This window comes from Narcine bancroftii, chromosome 12 (assembly GCF_036971445.1).
Source record: "Narcine bancroftii isolate sNarBan1 chromosome 12, sNarBan1.hap1, whole genome shotgun sequence".
Lineage (NCBI taxonomy): Eukaryota > Metazoa > Chordata > Chondrichthyes > Torpediniformes > Narcinidae > Narcine > Narcine bancroftii.
The window spans coordinates 68,475,076-68,502,862 of record NC_091480.1 but is presented as its reverse complement, the minus strand read 5'-3'; the positions used below and the strand labels follow the sequence as shown (position 1 = coordinate 68,502,862).

Genomic DNA, 27,787 nt, shown 5'->3' with positions numbered 1-27,787 from the left:
TTCCTTGCTGACATTTCAAACCATCTACGGGGCTCCGCACGTGAGACAAAGTCAGAATGAGTAAGCCAGCTTCCTTCTCAATTTTTAGGCTAAATGTTCAGTGTAAATTGGGAGCATATTACAACTCCCCATAAATCAGATTTAGAAAGCTCACTGAGAGTGGCCGGGGCATTGAGCTTCAGGGGATCCCCATTTCGAGGGTTCTGATTAGCTCATCTTGATCGGGGCAATATTTAGGACAAAAAAATTAGTTCGGTACTCTAAAGGAATGGTAAGAAAACATCCCAAATTCTTCTTTGTCTTTCTTTGTTTCATCCTTTCCTGTTTGTCTGTATTTCTCTCTTCTCACTCCCATTTTTTCTCTCTTTATTTCTCCTTTGTCTCGCTTTATTTGTTTCATCCTTCTTGGTTGTTTGTAACTCTTTTTTCTCCTCTCCCACTTTCTCTGTCTCTTTCATTCTTTTCTGTTTCTCTCTATCTCTCCCTTTATCTCTCTCTCTCTCTCTCCCCCTCCCCCTCACACTCCCACTCACTTAAAGTATTTAGTTGACATAACTTCAACTCCTGTACATCAGATGGGATAACCATAATATCTCAGTGTAAAGGTGAATCCAACGGCAGCACTGTTGCTGGCATGGACCTGCAGATAACAGGGAGCGGAGACACAGTGCTTCCCCGTTGGGTCCAACCACCCAGTCTGACTGCTGTCAGCTCTGTACAGAGTTTAAATAACCTGTTAATGGGACTGACGGAGGTTTATTTTAAATCCCGCGACTGTGGGGTCTAGGCCCAAGGTGGCTTTGCCCGTGATCAGCAGTGGTCATGGGGGGGTTGTAGACTTCGGGGAAACAGAGGACTGGTACAGGGCAACAGAAAATGGGGAGACTTCCCCCCACCCCTGTTTGAGAAGGAGAAGCAGAGGAGACAACCCACAGGGCGGTGACCATGGTGGCAGACCAGCGAGGGGTTCTGAGTCTGAAGAACACACAGGCAGTGGGCTGTTGGTGATTCAAAGTGAAGAATTCATGCAGGTTGTGGGCATTTAGTAACTGTGGTCAAGGGATTTACACCAGGTTGCAGACTGCTGGAGACTAGCTCATGGCTGGCTGAAGGGGTACCAGGCATTGGAACTGGGATGCAAGAAGGTGCCGAGAGCGCTGAAGGGTTCTTGATTGTGTCGGAGGTTTGGATCTGGAGCTCGGTTGCCAATGGTTTGGACTGAAGGCTGTGTGACTGCGGGGGCACTAGAGACAAATCAACAGGCACTCAGTGACTCTGCTTCTCTTTCTCTGATGCCAAATCTTTGTTTGCCTTATGGTAAACTGAATGAAATTTCATGGACTATTACATTTTTTTGCTTTATTGCATAGCAATAAAAAAAGTCTTAAATCCAATTGCTGGCCACTTCAATTCTCAATCCCAGTCTGAATTTTCTTCTTCCATTTATTGTGTTTTTATGGAACAGAGACAGCAGTGAGAATTGTTCCTGGTTGAGTAAACCACAGTGTACCTTGGATCACAGCTCCAAGAGTGCATACAGGGCACAAAGCAAATTTGGAAGAGGATCCAACTGTGCATCTATTACTAAGATTTCACTTGGGTTCTTGGGTTGGATTACCTTGAAGAAGGGCTCAGGCCCGAAATGTCGGCAATATATCTTTGCCTCCAATAGACACTGCAAGACCTGCTGAGTTCCTCCAGCATTTCTGTGTTTTTACTGCAATTTGTAGACTTTTGTGTTCCACTGAGTGGGATTAGTGCAATATGTGATTAATGCAACAGTGACCGGGGCTCAAATCCCGCGCTGTCTGTTCGGAGTTTGTACGTTCTCTCTCCGTGCTTGCGTGGGTTTCTTCCCACCATTCAAAAACGTACCAGGGGTTGGAGGTTAATTGGGTGGCATGGGCTCGTGGGCCGAAAGGGCCTGTTACCTTGCTGTGTCTAAATTTAAAATGTTTTTGAGTTTTCCAGGTTCTTCAACACTTCTTTCTCAACAGACTATGTTGTTTTATAGCAGCCGTTCTCAACAGGAGTAACAGCACATTTTCACCTCACGTAACAGAAATGTTGTTTTCTGATTTTTATGTAGTGGGTAGGAGAGAAGTACAGAAGAAGCCAAAAGTTGACTGCTTCACAGGGAAAGGGGCCATAAACTTTGAGCAGAGTCCTGGGGGGGGGGGGGGGAGGGGACATAGCGGAGAAAAGGTTGAGAATGGCTGCTTCATAGTTCGGGCCCAGTTGCAGTACTGTTCCTCAAGTTCAAATTGAGTTTCTTTGGAAAGCCAAGGACAGAAAGGACATGGGGAGGAAAATTAAAATGACTGTCAACCAGAGGCTCAAGGTAACACTTGCATGCAGACCGATTGGAGGTGTTCTATAAAATAACTTGATCTCTGGTGAAGAGGAGCCCCTAATGCAGTGCACAAAACATGAGGAAGTGGAAATAAATTAGCCCCTGGATGGTGGGAAGGGAAAAGTTTGGGAGGTTAACTGATTACTTGTATGTGGTTGGCAGAAGAATCAGGTGGTGAGGGGAATTAACTTGCATGTGACAGAGACCAAGTTGCAGCGAAATAGGTGGGGGAATGGAATTGCTCTGAGACCCAGCATTCACTTGATGGGCTGAATGGGCCTTTTACTCTGTCAAAAGAAATGGGAGAAAAGGGCAGGTGTTTTAGATTTTTGAGCTGATCGTGGAATTTGAATTGTGACCACAGAAAAGGCGCAGGGAGTATAAGTGAGCCACTGTGAAGCCATTGCCATCCTTCTCCCAGAATGCTTTGCATGGGGGAAGTGCAAGAACCCAAACTGGGATTTTTGATGCAGGGTTGAAGTGGACCAGCTCTGTGCCATGTAAACTGTCTCAGTTTAGAGTTGGACATGGGGAAAACTTGGACATGTGGAGGAATGGGATGCATCCATGATGATATGATCATGAAAGCCCGGTCATGGAATGGAACTTGCCAGGAATGTGCTTCAAATAGCAGCACCAGGGCTGAGCGTTTGAGACTGTCCAAATAAGGCAGGAAGTTTTAGCAGTTGAAGGACAGCAAACTGCCTGAAATACCAACAGCACAAAAAGGCTCTGTACTGCAGCTCACTGGGGACTGCAAAAAGAGAAAAAGCACCACACTTATCCTTGAGCTGAGTTCATACTACAGTCAACATCAGATAAACACATACCTGATCTAATCCAAGCACAGAATTCCAAACTGTGAAAATCATTTCTCACTCATTTATTCATGCCATGCATGACTTTTGATCAAGGACTTGGGAGAAAAAAAAATTGGGTCCTGCACCCAGCCTGCTCTGTTTATTGGCTCCCTTCCTGAAGGATAAGCGAGAACAACTCAGACTTTGTCCCCAGTCTTTCCTGATCTCGGACAAGGTGGAATGAGGGAGCAGGTGAGGTGGAAGGCGAAGCAGGCAGGGTTCCTCATCTTCATCGCTGTACTGTGTGGCTCCCAATGTGTGTCTGGATGACAGGTGTCAGCAGGAACACACTTGCCTGAGGGGAGAGGTTAGTGGGGGGAATTGAGCACTGGGGCTCAATTCCTTTCCAACTCAGCCACACACCTGTTGACTCTGAGCTCAGATCTGAAGGATGACCCACTGTGCTGAATGGCTTCATCAGGGGAGTGGGAGAAAATTGCACACAAAGGAAAAACGGTGCTATTGTGACCTCAGAATCCATAACCACCTCAAGAGCCTCGTTACAGATCTGCTGACCCATGCTCTTCATCTACTAGGTTGGCTGGTGGATGCAGAACTGGCACCCATTTCTTTCTCTCTCTCTTTCGCATCCCACCCTATTTTCATGACCTTTCATATTCTACTTCCAAGACACTCATATTCATGAAACAATATTTATTTCTATGTATGAATACTTGTCCTGCATGTGTATTGTGTGTCTGTATGTGTATTATGTCTGGTTCTGTGTCTGCGTGTTTCACACCAAGGACCGGAGAATGCTGCTTTCTCAGGTTGTTCTCGTACAATCGGATGACAATAAACTTGACTTTATACGTCTGCTGCTAAAATATGACAGGCTTCAAACCTCTGATAGATGCGAGGAGGTTGACGTTTGTTTGCAATGTCATAAAGGGGCACAATTATTGGAAAGTAGCTCGTATTAGAGTAATGGAAAGAAAGAAGGTTAAGGCCCAAGATATGTGACACATTGTGTGGAGGAAGGATAACAGCTTTGACAGGAAAAGTGTCCCTTCTGCTCTCCAATTGAGAGCCATGCCTACTGCTGTCAAGGCCTTCAGCTCTGGAATTCCCTCTCTTAATCTCTCCAATTCTCTCTTCTCCTTTAAAATGCTCCATAAAATCCCAAGACCATCCTTCTAATCACCTACCCTAAGATATTAGTTTGTGTCAGTTTTCATGAACAGTTTTTGGGATGTTTTTATCACATTAAAGGTGCTCTATAAACCCAAATGGTTATATTAAAGAAATTGCAAACTGAAGAAGTAACTTGTTTGAATCTATTATAATTGGTGTGAGGTAGAGTTTGGAAGGGTATAACTTGCAATGATCGAGAAAGCACAGAAGATGAAGGAAGTTTGGCACGTCTCCCTTATCCCTCAACAACTTTGACAGGTGGACCATCGATAACATTCCTGCTAGATGCATCGCAGTTTGGGACAAGAGCTGCTCTGCTCTACAGCAGTGGTTCTCAACCTTTTTCTTTCCATTCACACATCCCTTTAAGTAATCCCTATGCCATCAGTGCTCTGTGATTAGTAAGGGGTTGCTTAAGGTGGGATGTGAGTGGGAAGGTAAGGTTGAGAACCACTGCTCTAGACCTAATTGTTACTGAAATATTTTGCTTGAGAAAAATTGTCAATGGCCCATTTCCTTTGGAGTTCTGAAACCGTGCACATAACGAGTCAATTAGGGACGATTAAAACAGTGGTTTTCAAACTTTTTCTTTCCACCCACATCCACCTTAAGCAATCCCTTACTAATCACAGAGCACTGATGGCAAAGGGATCACTTAAAGTGGGACGTGAGTGGAAAGTAAAAAGTTGAGAACCACTGCTCTAGATCAAAAGAAGGTGAATGCAACTCAGAGTGATTCCTTTTTTAACATCAGGTGCCAGGCAAAGGGATCTACGGGAGCAGCTTTGATGCCAACTACATTGAATAATCTTAAAACATGACAAAACTAGGAAGAAAACGCCATAGTCTGTGACTAATACTTTAAATGGTTCTCCAGACACCAGGATATGGTACAACCTGAAATATTTGCTTAGAAGCAATAAAATAAATTATGGCAATCTACCAAAATTCTACAGATGTGTGATGGAAAGTGTGCTGACCGGCTGCATCACAGTCTGGTGTGGGGATAACAATACCCCTGAGCGGAAAGCCCTGCACAAGGTAGTGGACACAGCCCAGGACATCACAGGAAAAATCCTCCCCACCATCAAGAACATCTACAGAGAACGCTGCCGTCAGAGAGCAGTAGCAATCAATAGGGAGCCACACCACCCAGCACATGCTCTGTTCTCGCTGCTTTCATCAGGAAAGAGGTCCAGGTGCCAAAAGACTCGCAGCAACAGGATCAGGAACAGCTGCTCCCCCTCCACCATCAGACTCCTCAATGACAAACTCAGTCAGGGACTCATAAAAGGTCTCTTGTGCAATCTATTTATTTATTCATTTTTCTCTCTGTATTGCACAATTTGTTTACACCTCTTTACCTGTTTACGTGTGTACGCTGTGTACAGTATTTTTTTTGCACTACTAATAAGTGACATTAAATCTGAATCTGAAGTGGGTGAATGGTGGGTCGAGGTCTGGATTGTAGGTGGGAAGTGTGTGCCTGAGGGCTAGGTAGTGGTAGACTTCTCAGTGTATTTCGTGTGGCAGGTGCAGAGAAGGAAATTGGAGACCACATGGACCTCACAGAGACCCCACAAATTTCCTTTCCAATTTCTTTTATTTTATTGAAATTGAATTGCATAGCACATAAATACATTCCAACCTCTGAAATATTTATCTGAGGGAATTACAATCCATGTTCATCAAATGGATGATATAGACAAGTGGCTTTGCTATTCAATCATTGTTGTTCAGTTTGCAATTAAAAATTCTCTCACCAAGCTATGGGATGTAACAATTTGGTGCTTTTACAGGGAGAGGGATTCAGAAATGCCCAAAGTTCTCATCAATTTACTGTTTTCTGTTGGTTATTTCTGAAGAATGCTACAAAACCATGGATCCCATGGAAAAGCAGGGAATCACTCACAGTAAAAACACAATGCTGGAGAAAGTCAGCACTGAGAACCGGAGAACACTGTTTTGTCAGGTTGTACTTGTGCAAGCGGATGGCCATAAAATTGACTTGAACGAATATAGCCTTTCTTCTGACCTGTTACATCACGGCACCAGCTGATGCCGTGGAGATGAGTTCCAAGCAGATGAGACGATATCACTTGAAAGGCTGCCTGATTCCAGGTCAAACTGTTTCATGAGTCCTTGTTGCAGTTCATCTCTGGTTGTCATTCTGATGTCATTTCTGAGATGAAGGCACATCGCCCTCACAATGGGCTGGCAGTTGCTCCTCAGTCTGTTGATGCTGCAAACCAAAATCCTTCCTTTTGCTTCGTTGCAGGATTTTGATTGGAGCACCTCAGGCCCGTGCCCAATCGCAACAACATGCAAATCGCACCGGAGGACTCTTTGCCTGCCCGATAATAACAGAAGATGATGAGTGTGATCAAGTGGACATCGATAATGATGGTCAGACAAAGCTTTTCTGTTATTCCATTGCGTTCAATTCCCCCCTCACCCATTTTTGAGTTTGTAATCCTTGCTTATTTTAACATTGACTGATTCTCTGACTTTTTTTATACCTGTTGATTTGTATTTTTTGTGTGGGTGCTCAAATTTTCCGATTGGGTCAAGTCCTGAACTCAAATTTTCCGATTGGGTCAAGGCCTGAACTCAAATTTTCCGATTGGGTCAAGGCCTGAACTCAAATTTTCCGATTGGGTCAAGGCCTGAACTCAAATTTTCCGATTGGGTCAAGGCCTGAACTCAAATTTTCCGATTGGGTCAAGGCCTGAACTCAAATTTTCTGATTGGGTCAAGGCCTGAACTCAAATTTTTCGATTGTATCAAGGCCTGAACTTCCTGACAGGTTGTAGCTCAGAACAAAAATGTCGACCCAATCTTATAACCAGCCCTTTTTCCTGCTTCAAATCCAAAGCTAGGCCCCTAAAACATGCAAGGAGGGAATGAATGGTTAGAAGATCAGGTCACCCACATTACGAGCAGCACTGCGCTTTGCCCAATTATCCTTCCAACATCCCAGCCTTCTGTTCTGAACTCATCTCTGCTGTCAAGTGCGCTTTAATTAACTAAAAGACCCAAAGATTAAGACAGAATGAGAGAATGTCATTTTGTGAATGAGTGAAGTTCTGCCCAATTTACCCCAACTTGTCTTTCATTTTGCACCTACAATGTAGGAAAGCATCTTAAGGTGATTCAGGCATGAAAATCTGCACACCAACTCAAATTAAGGACCTTATAGTGGTCAAAGGTTTGGTCAAAGAAGTTTTAAGTTCTGCTGGAGGTCTAGAACATGTTTCCATCAACTGCCACAGTGGAGTTCCATTGAAAATTCCAAAACAAAGACGCCACATGTTTGTTGGGTGAAAGGATGGAGAGAAATGGAGCCAAAGTAGAAGGAAATCAGGGCAGTGGGTTGAGCCTGCTGCTTCACAATTCCAGTGACCCGGGTTTGATCCTAATCTCCAGTGTTGTGTGTGTGGTCACTTATTCTCTCTACGGCTGCATGGGTTTTTTCCCTGGATGCTTCGGTTTCCTCCCATATCCCAAAGTTGTGTGAGCTGGTTGGTTAATTGGCCACTAGTGATTGCATATGGAGGGAGAATGTGGGCAGAATAAAAATGGGGTGAATGTAGGATGAGAGTAAATGGGTGGTTTGATTGTAGACTTGATGGGCCAAAGGGCCTTTGCTGCATCTCTCCATGACTCTACAAAAGAAAGGCCAAAATAAAAACTGCTGGAAACGTTCAGCTGGTTCATCAGCAGTTGTGGAAGGAGAAAGCGTTAGTTATTTTAGGTATGGGATTCTTGTGTCAGGAATGTGCACAGGGAGGAAAGAGAGGTTGAGTGAAGGAATTGCAAGGTCTCAGGCGCAGGAGAAAAAGGTATGGGTAAGCAATGACAGAGGAGATTAAAAAGCAGCAATGTGCAAGAGGATAAAAGATCTCAGAGGATAGAGAAGGGCTGAAGGATAGATGGATGTGAAACCCAAGATGAGAGTTCAAAAAAAGTTACCATCATATTTTTACAGTTATGTTCGTGCCTCTCCATAAATTAATAAATTTAGACGTACAGCATGGTAACAGGCCCTTCCAGCCCACTCACCAGTGCTGCCCAAAAACACTATTTAACCTACAACCCCATATATTTTGAAAGGTGGGAGAAAACCCCCTACGCTAACCTTGCCACATTGTGCTAACCGCTGGGGTTACTGTTGAAACCATTTTGTTTTTACCTGATTTCTTGTGTTGCTGCCTGTCCTACGTTTTGAGCGTTGGGGATTATTTTAAATGGGTAAAACCCAAGGGTGTCATCAGTGAAGGGCATCTTCAAGGTTGGAAGTGGACAGATGATGAGGTAAAGCAAGTGGAACGAATGGTGGTTGGGTGTAGTTGGGCTTCTGAGGCTGAGATGGATTGCAGGTTGCAGGGTATAACGTAATGGTCTCCTTCTGTTCCCATGTTGGAGCATGGCTGATTGAACTTCAGGTTACAGTTATTGTCTGAATATCTTTACATTCATATTTTATGTAACAAGGCCATTTCTTTATGCCAGCTCCCATTGATCTCATTCTCCTGCTTAATAATTCTGTTTGTTAACACTTCTGTGAAGCTGATTGCATTGTTTACCACATTTAAGTTACCACCTCTTAACTCTCCACAGACGCTGGGAATTTTCCAGCTATTTCTTTATTTGTTTCAAATATCCTTAATATCCATCCCTGTGCAATATCTAATTTTTTACTAAATGTGCTGCAATTATTTGGTGAAAGAGAGGTTTATATTGGGGAGCTGTTTTTTTTTTGATGAAGTGTGATTTTAGAACCGTGAAAGATTCCACGAAACAGAATTGGTAAATATGAAACCAAATAGCTAGTTTAAAAAAAGGGGAAGATGCTGAAATAATGAAGAGCAAGGAACAAATTTAGCAGTTCAACAGGAGGGAGTTCATCCTTCAATGCATATGAAATGCAAGACCCTTTGTACAAAAGTCTAAACTTCTTATTTGATGTTGTACACAGTGTGATGGTCCATTAACTGGTGGGATGTTGAGTAACAGACTATACTGGGTTGACACATTGTCCATTCCTCTGTTTTTTTCCAGTTGACCTGCAGAGAGAGAGCAAAGAAAACCAGTGGCTGGGAGTGACGGTCAAAAGCCAAGGAATTGGGGGGAAAGTTGTGGTGAGTTAAATTTTTAAAATTTAAATTAATTTTTAAAATTAGACACACAGCACTGTAACAGGCCCTTTCGGCCCATGAGTCCATGCTGCCCAATTGACCTACAGGGCAGCTTGATTAGCATAGAGATTAGCACAATGCTATTACAGCACCAGCGACCAGGATAAGGGTTCGAATCCCACGCTGTCTGTAAGGAGTTTGTACGTTTTCCTTGTGTCTGCGTGGGTTTTCCCCGTGGGCTCTGGTTTTCTCCCACGGTTCAAAACGTAGCAGGTTGTATGTCAATAGGGTGTAATTGGGCGGCATGAGCTCGTGGGCCAGAAGGGCCTGTTACTGTGCTGTATGTCTGTTTAACTCTTGTACGTTTTTGAAGGGTAGGAGGAAACTGGAGCACCCAGGGGAAAACCCACACATGAGGAAAATGTACAAACTCCTCACAGACAGTGCCAGATTCGAACCCGGGTTGCTGGCACCGCAATAGCATGCGGTTAGCGCAACACTAACCGTGCTGTCCCGAGTTGGTTGTGAGAAGCCAAGGGACTGAGAGGGATTATACAAAAATAATGCATCTCCTGGAAGACACTATTCAAGTGGTTAAACTATGCTTTTGACCAGCTGTGGCCTGGTAACTGATCAGACATGGTGCGACTGCATTCAAAATCAATTTAATCCTTAAATATTTGCTTGATTATTCAAAGGTAGAGTCAGCAATGATGGTTAGAACATTTTTTAGAAGGGTGTAAAAAGAAAATGTAAAAAAAAAAGGTTATTAACCCTTTAAATACACAGACTGGTGGTGAGCTGTTGGAGACTCGAGGCAAAGAACCCGTGCAGGCTGCGGACTGCTGGCGACTGTGGTTGAGGGATTTACACTGGGCTGCAGGCTGCTGGAGACTGGCTTGAGACTGGCCGAAGGGGTACTAGGTATAAGAACTAGATGCGAGAGGGTGCTGAAGGCTTCCTGATTGTGTTGGAGGTTCGGATCTGGAGCTCGAACTGCTGATGGTTTAGACTGGCAAATCCACAGACACTGCCTGACTCTTTTGCTTCTCTTTCTGACTGTAAGAGACGCTTCAGGCAATTTCTGCTGATGGTGAATCTGTCTCCCGTGCAGCAGACAAAAAAAATACTGTGTAAAATTGCACTGTTTTTATTACATGACAATGAATTGAATCTTGAAATAAGAAGGACGTTGAGATCAAACTTGATGATGCCTCAGTTGCTTACGGGCAGTACTTCACTTTTTGTGCCATTTGACTTTGGTGTGAAGATGTTCAATTTAGAGAGTTGACATGAGGAATTTTGGGTCAACATACTTGACCGGCAAGCTTCTAGGCCGGGAATGTCGGGAGACAGTAGGCAGTTTGGAAAACACCAAAAGGAATGGATGGGACATTTAAGCAATTTTTTGACCCCTAGAGTTGGTTTTTAAGTGCAAAATAATAAAAAATACTGAGTCTGAGGGATCCGAGAGGAAATGGTTGTTAGGAGATAGCCTATGTCCCGTTATTGACTCAGCTCCAGTATCAGGCTGCCCTCCCCTCCCCTCCCCTCCCCTCCCCTCCCCCCTACTAAGTGTCCTTGACCAAGTTGTCACAATGCACCATTTCAGCAAAAGGCCAACGGAAATAAAATCAAAAGCTGTTGCGAGTAATCGTTTTCCTTTGAAACTACTTGAAAGGATGCCTTGATGAATGATCACAAGACTCTGCCGAGAAAAATAGATGAAGTTGGGAGGGGTGGGGGGGGGGGGGGGGGGGAGATTTGAAATCACATCTTAAAAAGAAACCTAACTATTTTGCGCCAGTCTTGTCACATAATGAGCATGATGCTTATCCTGTGACCATAAGGGTGTTGGTTCAAATCCCAGTTTGGCCTTTTACCTAAAATGTTCCCATCATTGTGTGGTAAAGCACTTTCATGTTACTTTGCTGCAAGGTCACCTCTCGTACAGAAAACCACGAGGGGCACGGAAAAGGCGAATGCTTACAGTCTTTTTCCCAGGGTAGTTGAATCTGGAACTAGAGGGCATTGGGGAGACGGAGAGATTCAAGAGGAACCTGAGGGGCAAATATTTCACTCAAAGGGTGGTCCGTGTCCTCAAGCAGCAACAGGAGGCAGGCACAATTACAACATTCAAAAGATTGAACAGATTTCTAGAGAAGGAAGGCTTAGAAGTACAGGTTGTACCTCTCTTATCCGGCGCTCAGTGGTCCAGCAACTCCCGTGGTCCGGCACATTTGAATATGCCACTCCTTACAGACAGCGTGGGGATTTGAACTCTGGTCCTGATCGCTGGCGCTGTAAAAGGCTTTGCATTAACGGTGCTACCCCACAGTATTATTTTCTGTTTTAAGCTTTGTTCTACCTTTGAGATGTTTACATAGGGGATTCCCTTCGGGGTCAATTTCTGTTTTCCGGCATTTTCTGTGGCCCAGCAATGGCCAGGTCACAGTGTCGCCAGATTAAAGCGGTACAACCTGTACATGGGTGGCACGGTTAGTGATTGCATAAAAATGTTGGAGAAACTCAGCAAGTCATGCAGCATTCTTTATGCAGCAAAGCTAAAGATACATAACTACGTTAATAGCAGTTAGCACAACGCTATTACAGCGCCAGTGATCGGGACTGGGGTTTAAATCCGCCACTGTCTGTAAGGAGTTTGTACATTCTCCCCGTGTCTGTGTGGGTTTCCTCAGGAGCTCAGGTTTCCTCCCACTCTTCCAAAAAGTGCAGAGGTTGTAGGTTAATGGGGGTGTTTGGGCGGCACAGACTCGTGAAGGGCCTGTTACCGTGATGTATGTTTACATTTAAATACAAATGCAGGCAAGTGCGATGAGCCCAGAATGATAACTTGGTTGGGGCAGACAAGTTGGACCGAAGGGCTTGTTCCGAGCTGCATGACTCTCTGACTCCTATTGATTGACAACACTTCAGCTTTAAAATGCGATTGGTTTTAGTCGAAGCCATGTTTCAGCCTGGGATCAAGTGCACTACCAGTCAAACAAGACAGGGCAAGCAGTAGTTATCATATAAAGGAGTAAAACACAAAAGTCTGTAGACGCTGTGATTGAAGTAAAAACACAATGCTGGAGAAACACAGTAGGTCAAACAGTGTCCCTTATGTAGCAAAGAAAAAGATGCATAACCAACATTTCGGGCTTGAGCCCTTCATCAAGGTAACATATAAATGTGTGACTGCAAGGATTCTAAGGCCATTGGGATGGACATCCAGGCTAGTTTACAGCAGCCATGAGTTAGTAACACAGACCATTGAACAGGATTGACCAGCTCTGGTCAAGCAGAATGTCCTTTGCTTGGCATGGCTGTTTCTCAGTTTCAACTAAGATCCCTGATATTGAACCAAATCCCAAAAGTGATGAGCATTTCCTCAATACTGATCGTCTACATTTTGACGGTGACAATTTCCCACCCCATTTCTGTGATTTACAATTTTGTTTACCTTCCCACATGTTCTCCTGCTGAAACATAGTTCCACAGTTTCAGCCTGTTACATCATAAGACTAGGAACAATAGCAATTCACCAAGACAATGGTATCTTCAAAATATTTTTTTATTAATAATATAATATCTTACTTAATCACACTATACGCAAATGTATATGTGTGTGTGTGTATACGGATTACCCAAACCATTATAGCTTGGTCACATTCAAAGTTCAGTCTTAGAGATCTTGTGTTGAAGCTCAGAACTTTTAAAACTGTTGTTCAGAAGTGAGACACCGAATCATCAGACTTCTCAAAACTCACAGATACTTTCAGAGAAATGTTTCTTCATACAAATGATTTTTCAAAAGCTTCCTCCTTTCTTGCATAAAGGTTATGAAGCTCGTGACCTCCGTGATGCTTTCACAGACTCCAGCAAGGGTTTTAGACAAAATAACCATCAAAATGATCGTGATCCAAATGCAAGAATGAACTTGCTTTCTTTATCCAGATATGGGTCAGTCACAAGTGGTCATTACAATAGGCACAGAAAATCATTGTTTCCCTCGGCAAGGAGAACACAACAACAGTGTCCATCTCACAGAATGTCACTACATTTCTGTCTTCAGATTACTCTGGTTAATGATACTAAAGGCTGTTTTTCAAGTGTCTCAAATCACATGACTGATTTGCTTCATTTTTCAAAAGCCTGAGTCAACTGGCAAATGTCTTTTGTTTAAACAGGTGTCCTTCTTAGCAAGCATTCATTGTTTCAGGCTTGCAATGGAGAACAATAACACTGGTTTTATGGCTCTGAATGTAGGTGCCTTCGTGTCTGGGTTTCAAAATGCGTGAGTCTTTCCCTGTCCAACACACAAAGTAACCCATTAAAATATAGAATATATAAAAATACAGATAAAAATGAACATAAGCCTGTAACAAGCCCTTCTTCAGATTTCTCCCAAGGAGTCACTATACTTTGTGGGCTGAATTTCCTGTAAGTTGCGTCAAAGGTAGACAGGGTTGTGAAGAAAGCTTTTGGCATCTTGGTCTACATAAATCAAAGCATTGAGTACAGGAGTTGGGATGTTATGGTGAGGTTGTACAAGACACTGGTGAGGCCAAATATGGGTGTTGTGTGCAGTTCTGGGTGCTGAACTTCAGGAAGGATATATATCAGTAAGATTAAAAGAATGCAGGGAAGATTAACTAGGATGTTGCCGGGTCTTCAGGAGTTGAGTTACAAGGAAAGATTAGGATTTTATTCCTTGGAGCATAGAAGAATGAGGGGAGATTTGATAGAGGTTTACAAAATTATGAGAGGGATAGACAGAGTCAATGTGAGTCGGCTCTTCCCACTTAGATTAGGAGAGATAAATACAAGAGGACATGCACTTAGGGTGGAAGGGGGAAGGTTTAGGGGGAACATTAGGGGAAAGTTCTTCACTCAGAGATTGGTGGGAGTGTGGAACGAGCTGCTATCTGATGTGGTAAATGCAGGCTCACTCTTAATTTTTAAGAATAAATTGGATAGATACATGGATGGGAGAGGTCAGGAAGGTTATGGACTGGGTGTAGGTCAGTGGGACTAGCAGAATGATGTTTAAGTCTGTTTTTTGTTCTATGGGCTGTACTGTCAAGAGTTGACATTCCAGGCAATTTGACTGAAAAGGACAACGGCTGAGCCTGATCCTGCCTTTACCCAAGGCCCAAGCATGTCGCTGGCAATGGGAGCCACCGACTGCAATGAAGCGGAGAGCACTGAGAGCAACAATTGAGTCTCCATGTCCCCTCTACTCCCACCTCTCACTACGACGCACCCGGACAAAGCAACAGCCTCAAGATCGTGCTAGTCTATGTAAACAATTGTGCTGAGGCAACAACAAGAGTTGTCAAAGGTTCTTTCAGAAGGACATAATGACCACAACATTCAGGATGGAGCAAGCAGGTGGTGCTTGCCTGGAGAGAAAGGAAGAGTTAGATGACTCAGTGAAAGGAGGGAGTTTTGACAGCTGGAGAACAATCATCTCCATTTGACAGCTGGAGAACAATCATCTCCATTTGACAGCTGGAGAACAATCATCTCCATTTGACAGCTGGAGAACAATCATCTCCATTTGACAGCTGGAGAACAATCATCTCCATTTGACAGCTGGAGAACAACCATCTCCATTTGACAGCTGGAGAACAACCATCTCCATTTGACAGCTGGAGAACAATCATCTCCATTTGACAGCTGGAGAACAACCATCTCCATTTGACAGCTGGAGAACAATCATCTCCATTTGACAGCTGGAGAACAATCATCTCCATTTGACAGCTGGAGAACAACCATCTCCATTTGACAGCTGGAGAACAACCATCTCCATTTGACAGCTGGAGAACAACCATCTCCATTTGACAGCTGGAGAACAACCATCTCCATTTGACAGCTGGAGAACAACCATCTCCATTTGACAGCTGGAGAACAACCATCTCCATTTGACAGCTGGAGAACAACCATCTCCATTTGACAGCTGGAGAACAACCATCTCCATTTGACAGCTGGAGAACAACCATCTCCATTTGACAGCTGGAGAACAACCATCTCCATTTGACAGCTGGAGAACAACCATCTCCATTTGCTGCTGACTCCAAAACTAATAATCCGTCAGGAGTTGGGAGGGACTTCTTTCACCTAACAGGGCGAGAACGTTGAACTCACTCTCACCTGGAGTGGGTGAGCGGAGTAGATGATGGAGGATGGAGAAGGGTTTGATTTCTCAGCATCTGATGACCTAGCGTAATGTTGAGAAACGGCAACAGCCAAATCAGCAGTTACTGGCCACTGTTCTTGAACTTGCTGATAAACAGAAGCCTCTTCGCGGATTTCTGATCTTTAACTGAATCTTGCAGATGCCCTGAATAAACTTTGAGAAGCCAGAAGTCATCAGATGCAGCTGGTGCAAAGAGATTGGCCACGGAATGTAGATACTTTTGTTATGTAGATATAGTATTGGGCTTTTTTTAAAGGGGAGAGGTGTGTTCTTCTGTGTGTAAATAAGAACTACATTTCCCAGCTTGCAATGTGCGTGGTTGGGCAGATACCAGAAGTGATATATGACGGACGTAGTCTGTTGAAGTAGTTTGGTTAAGTGTTAAACCCATGTAAAGTCATTCTTCTTGAAAGAATAAGCATAACAAAGGGAACAGAGGTGAGAGAGAGGGGCTCAAGTGGAGCTTAAATGCCAGAACGGACCACTTGGGCTGAATGCCCCTTTGTCTGCAGCTTAAATTCCATGTGAGCGTCTTGTTGCAGACTTGTGCTCATCGGTATGAGGTGAGGCAGCGTGTGAACCAGTCAGCAGAAACCCGGGACATGATTGGGCGTTGCTACGTTCTGAACCAGGACTTAAGGATCAAAGACGAGTTGGATGGTGGGGACTGGAAGTTCTGTGAAGGACGGGCGCAGGGTCACCAGCGATTTGGGTACTGCCAGCAGGGAATTGCAGCAGGCTTCACAACCGACGACCACTACATCTTATTTGGTGCTCCGGGCACATACAACTGGAAAGGTCAGTCACTTCCTATTTTGTTTGAGAGCGGACGAGGTGGCCTCCTTGTTCTGACATCCAAGACAATAACAATGTTGGATGAAGATGTCACTCGGCCCTCATGGGTTTCACTTCAAGAACATTGAGCTATCTATAGTTTGAATCCCAGTTCCTCTTCTGACCACAGGCATGTCACACTGTCTCTTTCAGCTCCAAGGCTCGGAGCAAGAAGGCACTCTTCTCTTAGTGCCAGTGCCTGAGACCGATGAAGTCCTCCTTGTTGATGCTGTCTGGGTGAATGACAAAAACTGTCTTGTCACCATCAACGCTGATTTAAGGTGGCACTTAACTGCGTGCTACTACTTTTGGGAGTTGACTGATGGATTTTAAATCCTCCGACCCCCAACTTTTCCTACCCAAAATTTCCCCCAGATTATAGCACTGTAAAGGCATTGCATTAACCTCTACATTAACCATGCCACCACGAATGTGATAGGTGTTCAGATCCATGAATTAAGAGGGGCACAAGCTGCACCTGAGTGACTCCCACTCCTGTTGAGTTCGGTCAGAAAAGATCCCCGATTGGCCTCTCAGCTGCTTGTATAGATTCCAAATGTTTCTCCCTAAAACTTTGTTCCTGAGTTACGTAAACAAATGACTCTTCATGGTCCACAGCTGACTCATTTTGTTGAAGTAATGTTTTGCCACTTTTATTATCAGGCAAGAATTTTAAAAGAAATTCTAATGATGTGGTGGAGGCAGCGACTATCTGCAATTACTTTCCCAGATCTCCTGCAAAAATTCAATGCACCTTAAAGGACCTCATAAACTATTGGTCCAGGCAATAGTTGACCCGCCTTCCAAAAATCAGTGTCAACTACCCAAATGAAAAGCAGTGCTCTATCACTGTATGAAATGTGTTGAATTGGTAATGGAGAATAATCTGTTGATGGCAGCAGCAGAGCCATGGGAGCTCCTGGGGTGATGACACCCTCAGTCTCAATCATTTTTAGCTTGGCCAATGAGAACCTGTCTCCACTTCATGACCAGGATCTCCTGCCACCCATCTCCATCTTCAGGTTGGGCCTGCAAGTCTTGACTGAGACCTTTCAAGAGGTAAGTCACTCGTCCCTTGGTGTCGTCCACTTCCTCGATTTCCTTCCTGCCATGTTGGCTAAGTCTGGATTTCAGCCCCTTTTCCCCTCTCCCTTTACCCATGGTGGATTAGGTGGCAAAGATGTGGCATGTGAGCAAAGGCCCTGTTCGTATTCCAGGCCCAAATCTGGGCAGCGTGCGGTGGCTCTTGTGTAGTGCTGAGGATTAATGCAGAAGGTTCACTTTGTGTTTCTTTTTGTTGCCTCATTTGCCTCTCAATATTTTTAGGTAATGTTCGGACAGAACTGTACAGTCATTCTTTGGTCCACTTGGGCATCTATGACGACGGACCATACGAAGCGGGTGATGAAAGAATGCAGGAAGCTGAGCTGGTTCCTGTACCTGCCAATAGCTACTTAGGTAGGATACCTGTGCAGTGCAGACAGAGAGTGGTGACTGGAACTATTTCAAGATGGCTGAGGATTCCATGTCGGACCCCATCCAGAGCCACCACCAAAATACAATCAGCTTCCGGTTCTGTTTTCGTTGCAGTTGTTCCCAGTTTGCCTTGTGCTCCTCACGAGCGGGTTCACTTCACAGTGATCACCAGACTGCCGAATGTCCTGCACTTGCATTGTACTTCAGCACATGACATCACAGCGTCCAAATCTGTTCAAGGACATGGACTTGCTTGATGGTGCCCAAGCTTGTCACTATCCATCCCCCTTGTGGTAACCTAGCCAATTCATTTTTTTTTTGGATATTGGCAATTGCCCCTGACAGATTCCAGTGGAAATAATGAGCACTGACTGAGTTCTGAAGTGAAAAACATTGTTTTTCCCCCCCACTCCTTCAGCCCCCTCTCTAGTTTATCAATAGAACATCAGCTGTGCTATGATTTAACCTTGAGGAACCCTCAGCTGTTTGTCCAGTCACCTCCCTCTGCTGTGCACTTCCTTCTCGATTCTAACTCGTCTTCTTCTTTTCCCCTTCTCCCCTTCCCTGTCCATCTCGAACGCACAGGTTTAATATTTCTGTCAACAACCAGTAGTTCAGACCCTGATCAGCTGGTTTACAAGACACCGGACCCTGCAGAGAAACCAGCCAGAAGCCCTCATGATGTAACCCAACATAGTTACTTAGGTTTGTAACTGAGCATGAGCCAGGGGAAGTGTGCAGCCATTCCCTCTTGTGTCTTTCTCTGTGTCCAAACATTTTGTGCAGGAAAAAAAAAGAAAAGAAAAAAAAAGTGTGGTTTCATTTCCGAGACGCCATATTTCTGCACATTTTGATGGTCATATGAATGTCACTGCTTCCTGTTGGTTGGGCTCCTTAGAACAATCTGATAATCAATCATTTGGGCCTGTGGTGAATGCTGATCAAGATGATAGGTGGGTGGCAGCTGTAAAACAGGACTGGTGTCTCACATCAGTTGGGGAGAGGTTCTTTGTTGGAAATAGAGGGATTGCTTTGGTTTTAACCAGGAAGGAGATGGAGAGCAGAAAGGGGGTGAGAGCAGAATAACAAGCGGGAATGGAAAATGCACCTTGAGGTCTTGGAAAATGACCAGACTCCTCCTAACCAGTATTTATAAGATGAAGTCACCATTCTCTCAATCTTGCTCTTTTTAGTTACGTTGAACTTATCCACTGAAGAGACAGATTTATGTAGACACAATGTTACCAAATGTTAAGAAGGTTGAAAATCGGACGACTGAAATTGCAGCTCCTTTGACTGGCTATTGCAAAGTATCAGGCGGAGAGCTTTGACCCTGAATGAACTATCTTGTTAAAAGTGACATTACTGAGGTTCGAGGAACCATATGGAAGCAGTGATGTTGTGTGTGAGATGTGTTGTGCATGACCCACAACGTCACAGACTATCGAATTGACTTCAAGCAAGCTCTGATGATCCAAGCTCTAGTGATACCAAAAGAATTCTTGTGCATTAGTTGGAAGTTTTCCCAGTTGAAAACAGCTTCACTCAATTCCGGTAGTCCCTCACACAGTTGGCTGACAGAGAGTATGGCTGCCTGCCACTGTGCCTGCAAGGAGTGCTTCCGATTACTCTGCATGCAATGACACCAGAATGTTTCAGCTGTTGGTACTGAAACCTTGTGTCCACCACATGGAAAGGGTGAATGTAAGAAATTAAATTTATATTGGTTTCTAAAGTTGGTCACTTGAGATATATCCTAAACATTAGAGAATGGTTTTGCAAGATTCCCTACCAATTGGATGCATCAAATTTGCCTTCTACAAAGTCATATTGTGTGTTAAAGGATCATTGAGAAAATTCACTGCAAACTATGAGATAGCAAGATTTGCAAGACCCCTGAATGAGGTGGAAACTCGACATAGTAAATATAACTGAAATTCCAGGGAGATGTCTGAGAATCCCTGGCAGACTCAAATAACTAGTTATGAATTCAGCTTTTTGACCTGCTGTGAAGGACCTTCAACTGAGGGACTCACAAAATGGACCACATTGTACCTGCTTTGTGGATGTAAATTTTGTAAGCCATTCCCCCAAAGTTCCTGCTAAACATCCAAAGGTTGCGAGCCATTCTGACAACTGCCTAGCACAGATGGGGGGGGGGTCCCTGATGAATGTTCAAGGAGCACTCCAGGAAATGGAGTTTTCATCAAGAAGATTAATATAAAAATCTTACATGACTATTATCAGCCTAGGTTGATAACAGCTGTCCTCCTTTCAATTGAGGCTGTGGGACCTGAAACCCCTTTGAGAGCAAGGTGCTTGTGGAGCTCTCCCTTGCTGTCAAGTTTAAGGACAAAATTTGAGCCTCCCCAGATCAGGCACCTGATAGATCTGAATTTCCCCTTTATAGCTGATCTCAGGGAATCAATGAATTCTTGCCCCAGGAATTCTACATTGCTGGTCTCTTGTTCCATTTCTCGTTAGTTGTGACTGAGTTCCACAGTTAGTGCATTTTCTTGTTCATGCATGCAAAAGAATTCTTAATAATGAAGGTGGAAGGGGAATAGCGCTGGAAAGATCATTGACCGAAGCTTGCGCCCAATGCAGATAGATGGGGTTAAAGTGATGTAATAGATGGCACGTTTGAGCAATATAAATTCATGACATAAATACAGCACGGTAACAGGTCCTTTCGGCCCATGAGCCCGTGCCACCCAATTAACCCCCATGACTCCCTGAACATTTTGAAATGTGGGAGGAAACCAGAGCACCTGGGGAACATCCACGCAGACATGGGGAGAACGTCCAAACTCCTTGCCGGTTGTGAGGTGGAAAACTTTCCCCTTTTGTTTGCAACAATCTCTCACTTTGAAAAGCATGGAAGTATCATCAATAAACAAAATGAGAGAATTCCAAGACGTGTTTCCAAAGTATATATTTCAAGGGACCAATAATTTCTGAATTGGAAATGGTTAGTAATACACACCCAATCCATGTGGGTAGTCATAATCTGCTTGTGCTTTGTTCATGTGATTCACAGTCAGTGGCATGTTGATGCCTGTTGCATGTATCTACTAGCTCTCTATGTTACTTGGATGCTTGTCATATCATTCCTGTTTCTGCTCTATTTCCACATGCTTCAGACAGTTGCACTGACCACCTCCTCTCCCTATCACTTCATCAGAGTGTGGCCTTGTGCTGTGCTGCAGTTCAGAACCACTCATCAACTTCCAAGCAGGACAGCTCTGGGCTTGATCGTTTGCTCCTGTGAAGTGAGCTGATCATTTGAAGCCAAGACAGTGGTGGTGATTAGCATTGACCACCCCCCACCACCCCATCCAGAAATGAGCAGGAATACTGCTCTTGGTCGATGGCAGCCACTGAATGAATGCCCTGTGTGCTTTGACTAGACTCTGAGCCTGACACAAACGGAGTGACCACCTGACAGTCAGCATCTGCACAAGCCTTCCCTTCGAGAGAGAGAGAGGGAGGAGTGATAGAAAGATAGACATACAGAACAAGACAAACAGGGGAGGTTCAAAGACCAATTGCCTTGATGATAGCCTGGATTATGCAAGCAGTGAAGTTGAGGACACCAATAACTTTCATTTCCCATTCCTATTGGAGGGATTGGCTTTAATGCTCATAAAAGTGGTATTTGGTAAAAATGAAGGGCTTGGTTACTCTGAATACTGTACCTCTAAGCACCCTCTCATTGGCCAGTAGAGTCCCATCACCATCCTTCATTCCTGCCAGTATTTTGATCGGTTTGTACCTTTCAGTTTTAATTGCTGCCTGATATCAGAGCGAAACATTCCATTCTTCCAACTGCTGCCAGCTTGCTTGAGTTGGGCAAATAATTGCCATAACAGCAACAACAAAATCATCCGCTTCACTCAATTAATGATCAGCCACTGAGTGCCTTCATTTCAACATCATGGAGAGGTGCTGAATGCCTGTGATGCTCTATTTTGTCCTGTCCATCCTTGCACACCCCTTCACAGCTTCAATCCAGTGCACCATTTTGCATCTTGCATGGGTTGAGGAATTGGAGAGTTGGCACCTTGCACAGATACTCCAAGTGTTTCTGACTTCGTACTGAACTCAACCCCAGCACCTTGAAGATTGTTTCACACTCGAGCAACTGTTGCAGTCTCTTAGAGAGAGAAATCAGGGCAGTCCTTTTATAGAACAGGTTCACCTTACACTTGCTGACATTTCTTCATGTTCCAGTTGAATTCTCCCTGCTTCGTCAGTCTGACGGGAGTAGGGGGGGTGGTGGGGAGTGGTGACTTTCCTGTCGATACCAATGACAGCTCTGCAGGTGTGCACTCAATGCTTCGAGGAGCATTGTTGTCCTTGAGGGAGCTTGTATTAAGTTCCTGGTCACTCAATTCTTTGTAGGAAAGCCAATTCATACAGAATATTTTTTTGCTGCATTTTTATCATGTCACAATTTATAAACAAATCACCATTTTCAAGGCGCTTCCACCAGTGTTTCTGAATGCAAGAAAATAAGCAGGTTGAGCATGTGCATATTTTATATTAATTTTAGATTTTAATTTTTAAATTTAGACATACAGCACGGTAACAGACCCTTTCGACCCATGAGCCCTTGCTGCCCAATTACATCCAATTGACCTACAAACCCTGGTACATTTCAAACGGTGGGAGGAAAATGGAGCCTCCGGGGAAAACCCACACAAATGTGGGGATAATGTACAAACTCCTTACAGACAGCACGGGATTTGAACCCCGGGCCCGATCACACGCGCTGTAACAGCATTGCGCTAACCGCTACGCTAAATGTGCCACCCATATGCTGCTTTTTCAAGTTTTCCAACCAAGAAACCTTTGCCATGCAATGGTTGAATGTAAACCTGTATCTAACCACTCCATGTTCTCAAAGATTGGAACTCCAGTATTCTATTGGAAATACAATTTGCTGCAGGTTCCGCTCAAAATAGGAGAGCTATCCCACAGACTGTTCAAGCATAATCCTTTCAAAAACGTGACACTGGAGAAACTCAGCAGATCAAATAGTGTTCTTTATGTAGCAACAATAAAGATACATTTCGGGCTTGAGCCCTTCGTCAAGGTATGAGCAAAATGTAGGGTGATACCTGAATTTTGTTCTACACCTTTGCTACATAAAGAAAACCGTTTGACCTGCTGAGTTTCTCCAGCGTCGTGTTTTTATTTCAACCGCGGGGTCTGCAGACCTTCGTGTTTTACTCCTAAGAACTCAGAGATTAGATCATAGCCTTTGCAGACATTCGGGTTTTACGTCATCACCCTTTCAGAATGCTGGTGTGGGCATCCCACACATTCAGGAGTGTCGGTGGAAGGGGCGCTGCGTTCATAGAAAGTGGTCTGTATTGTGAATTTTCTGTAGCGTGAAGCCACATCATCTGTAGAATGATTGAGAATTGTTGGTTGAACAAAAATGTTTTCGTTTATTTATCTTTCGCCACATAAATTCTTGGAGAGGAAATTTTGTTCCGTGTCTCACATTTTCAGGTAATGATTTGTGAGTTCTGGAAGAATGCATTTTGGCGAAGGGCCGGAATACCAGGTCTTGGGAGGGGTTGTGGGGGGAGGTGGCTTGTACTCCAGAGTTCTCCATCGCAGTCTCTGAGTAGGTCTAGTTTCCACCAGAGATGGATGAAGTGGCCTGGCAATTTTCACTCTGGCTCTCAAGAAATCTCATGGCATTAGTTCAATTCTGAATCTGCAATGAATGCTGGTCTTGCTAGTGACTACCAGATTCCAAAAGTGAGTTTTAAAAAGCAGCAACTGGCATTGAACCATCTTCTCTGCACTGCTCAGAGTGCCTTGTTGCAAAGATGTGCTAACGACTGTCAAACCAAACAGATGAGCTGCCCTTGCCTTGGAAAACACAGTGGAAAAGAAGATCATCAGTTCCATTTCAGAGTAAACCTTCAGCTATCTGCAAGTTTACATGCAAAACAGCTCACTAAATTGAAATTATTCACATTGATTTTCCATCTCAGTTTCCTTTTGGATCACCTCCATAGACCCTTCCTAGTTCAGTGGCCATCTTGACTCCCCAAACCCACTATTCTGGGTCCACTTGAGTCCTGAGGGCCATTTTCTTCAGTTGTTTGAACAACAGGACAGAACCTTATGATGGGAGTGAGATCAGTTAGCAAGGTTTTGTTTCACACAAGTAGAAACTGTAAACATTTGTTTTTTTTTCTCTTAAACAGATAGCAGATGCTGGAGGGGGGTGGGGGGAGGAGGGTCAATGGAATTGACAAATTTTAAATTTAGACATACAGCACAGTAACAGGCCATTTTGGCCCACGAGTCTGTGCCGCCCAATTACACCCAATTAACCTACAAGGGTGGTAGGAAACCGGAGTCCCCAGGAAAAACCCACGCAGACACGGGAGAACGTACAAACCCCTTACAGACAGCATGGGATTCGAACCCAAGTTTTGATTGCCGGTGCTGTTACAGTGCTGCATTAAGATACGCTAACCGTGCCACAACTAGACAGGGATTATTTTGAGGTAAAAGTATGAAGGGATGGAGTAGGATGGATATATGAAGCTGAGATACTGTGTGTCCTGATCTTGGTGAATGACGGAGCAGGCTCATGTGGCCGTCTGGCCTCCTCTGCTTCCTTTCTCTATAACGTGGCCTACTCATACCTGACACCCAGCTACTAGGGCTGTAACATCAGGGGTTTTTTTTGCTTCACTGTGATTGAGCTGAATCCCCTTGACCTGCAGCTGCCAGTCCTCAAAGGGTTAATGGTTGGTGCAGAAATGGTGTCTTCCTCCTGACCTGCTGAGTGTTTCTAGCACATTCTGTCTTCCTACCACATTAGTGGCGCTGGAGTCCCGCATAGGTCAGGCTGGGTTGAGGGTAACAAACCTCCTTATTTGAAAGCCATCAGTGAACCATCCGTGGTCATCATACAAAGACCCGCATTAATTCTAGTTTCAGTTCCCCAGCTGCCTTGGTGGAATTTGAACTTGTGCCTCTGGATCAATCCCTGGCTGTTAGTCCAGTGACATAACTGTGCCTTCAGCATCTGCACTGGACTAATGCTGACTATATTGACATCAATTGTAATAAACATAAAGATAGTTTCCTGCAAACAGCCGCCAAAACAAAACTACCCAGGAGCAAACCCATCAAAATTGTCTTTCTGCTGACTTTGAACATCAGGATGGTTCCACAGAGTGATGAGCTGCCCAAGTGGGATCCTTCCACAGAGAGAGAGAGAGAGTCCTGAGAATATTGGGAATTGAACATACCAAAAGGGAGTCAGCCTTTGACTTTTCAGATGCGTCCCCAACCCACCTTGCTTTCTACCATGGATCCCCCACACCACACTCTGATCCACCAGCCCACCAGTGCTTTCACGTTGTCTTCCAAATGAAAGACTGGACAATGCTGCTGTCCATCAAAAGGTGGACCTGTCACCTGGTGTATAACGTGAGTACAAGCTCCAGACTGCAAGGTCACTGGATGGGTGACTTCTGGGATTTGGCTTCCAACCCAGGAGGTATTCAGCTTTGAAATTCCCAACCATGTTTTCTTAAAATCCCTCCACAGCCTCTCTTCTCCCACCCATGCCATCCCCTTGAAGATATTTCCAGTTCTGAACTCTTTCTTATCCCAGATTTTAGTAACCTGGGCTTTAACATTCTGTAATTATCCAAAAGTCTCTGAAAGATCTTTGACAAGCCATTTGGTCACCACCTCCCAACATTCCCCTGTATGCCTCGGCAAAGAATTTTGTTTCATATTATTCCTGTGAAATGTTTTGGGACATTTTACCATGTAAAATATAGATATGAGTGTTACGAGATCAAACCAGCAACCACAAAGAAGGCACATCACACAGGGGTAAAGATGAACAATTTCTTTAGTAACAAAAATTCACCTTCAAACTCTAATTCAAAATCCCCCCCCCCTTTTATGACAATGTCCACTGGTTACTATGCAAATTTCTATAACAGTGTAAAACTAATAAATTCCCCAGCCTAAATATAACATATGTAATAAAAGTCTAAGTTATATTTCCAACTACTGACTTGGTCCAGATCCTTCTGGCTGCCTATGGAATGTTCATTCCTTTTAAAATGCCCAACATTCTAAACTGTCCTCCAGACCATGACTCATACTCTGGGCCTCCTTCCACTCCATAGCACCCCCCCCCCCCACCAATGGTTGTTTATTGTCAAAGTCCAGAAGTTTTTAGATCATTTTCTGCACATGCTCAGTCCATCTCCCACTCTCTCAGCAGTCCACCTTCACCTTGGCTCTCTAAGGCAAACTGTCACTGTATAACATAAAACCACACAACACATAGGTCAATACACAACACAGAACTCTGTAACATGAGATATTGATAGGTTAAGTGAGTGGGCAAGGTTCTGGGAGGTGGAGCACTGTTGGTAAATGTGAGGATATCCATTTTGGAAAGAAAAATGGAAGATCAGATTATTATTGCAGCATGCTGCCGTGCAGAAGGACGTGGGAGTGCTTGTGCATGAATCACAAAAGGTTGGTTTGCAGGTGCAGCAGGTTATCAAGAAGGCAAATGGAATGTTGGCCGTCATCGCTTATGACCTTACTCGAGGAAGGATGTACTGGCTTTGGAGGGGGTGCAGAGGAAGTTCACCAGGTTGATTCCAGGAGATGAGGGGGATAGCCAATGAGGAGAGATTGAGGTGTCTGGGATTGTACTTGCTGGAATTTAGAAGAATGAGAGGGCATCTTACAGAAATGTATAAAATTAAGAAAGGTGTAGATAAGATAGAGATAGGTAATTTGCTTACGTTGGTAAGGGAGGCCAGAACTGGGGACGTAGCCTCAAGATACAGGGTATAAATTTATGAAGGACATAATTGGTCTCCTTGAAGATCCGAGTGGTTGACTTTGTATGGACCCAAAAGAGATGGATGAGATCTTAAGTGTTTTATTCCATCAGTATTCACTCAGGTAACTGGCGCAAAGTCGTGAGAAATAAGGACAAGTGAGGCCATTGAACCTGTACAGATTGAAAAGGTGCTTGCTGTCTTAAAGTAAATAAGGGTGGATAAATCCCCAGGGCCTGACAAGATATTCCCTTGGACCTTGAGGGAAGCTGGTGTAGAAATTGCAGGGGCTCTGGCAGAAATATTTAAAATCTCCTTAGCCATGGGTGAGGTGCAGGAGGATTGGAGGGTAGATCATGTTGTTCTGTTGTCTAAAAAAGGCTCCAAAAGTAACCCTGGAAACGATAGGCCAGTGAGCCTGATGTCAGTTGTAGGTAAGTTATTGGGAGGTGTTTGAAGAGATCGGATATACAAGTATTTGTATAGCCAGGGACTGATTAGGGATAGTCAACGTGGCTTTGTGCTTGATAAGTCATATTTAACCAATATTATAAGAGTTTTTCAAGGAGGTTAACAGTAAAGTTGATGAAGGAAAGGATGTGGATGTTGTCTATATGGACTTTAGTAAGGCCTTTGACAAGGTTCCATATGGGGGCTACTCAAAAAGGTCCAGATGCTGGGTATTCATGGTGAAGCAATGAACTGGATTTGACAAAGGCTGGATGGGAGAAGCCAGAGAGTAGCGGTGGATGATTCCTTCTCGGTCTGGAGGCCTGTGACTAGTGGTGTGTCTCAGGGATTGGTGCTGGGACCATTGTTGTTTGTCATCTATATCAATGATCTGGATGATAATATGGTAAATTGGATCAGCAAGTTTGCAGATGACACTAAGATTGGAGGCGTCGTGGACAGTGAGGAAGATTTTCAAAGCT

The 27,787-nt window shown here is 44.1% G+C and overlaps 1 protein-coding gene across 3 annotated transcripts in view; it reads left to right on the top strand.

Annotated features, from left to right (window-relative positions):
* LOC138747457 (integrin alpha-7-like) overlaps positions 1-27,787 on the top strand; it is a 168,297-nt gene that overhangs the window by 74,974 nt on the left and 65,536 nt on the right. For 2 of the 3 annotated variants that reach the window (XM_069906695.1, XM_069906697.1), the window contains exons 2-5: positions 6,626-6,753; positions 9,409-9,488; positions 16,230-16,485; positions 17,848-17,979. In XM_069906695.1, coding sequence (XP_069762796.1) covers positions 6,626-6,753; positions 9,409-9,488; positions 16,230-16,485; positions 17,848-17,979 — 596 coding nt within the window. Of the gene's footprint in view, positions 1-6,625; positions 6,754-9,408; positions 9,489-16,229; positions 16,486-17,847; positions 17,980-18,582; positions 18,703-27,787 lie in introns of all 3 variants that reach the window. The other variant, XM_069906696.1, reaches the window with a different exon arrangement.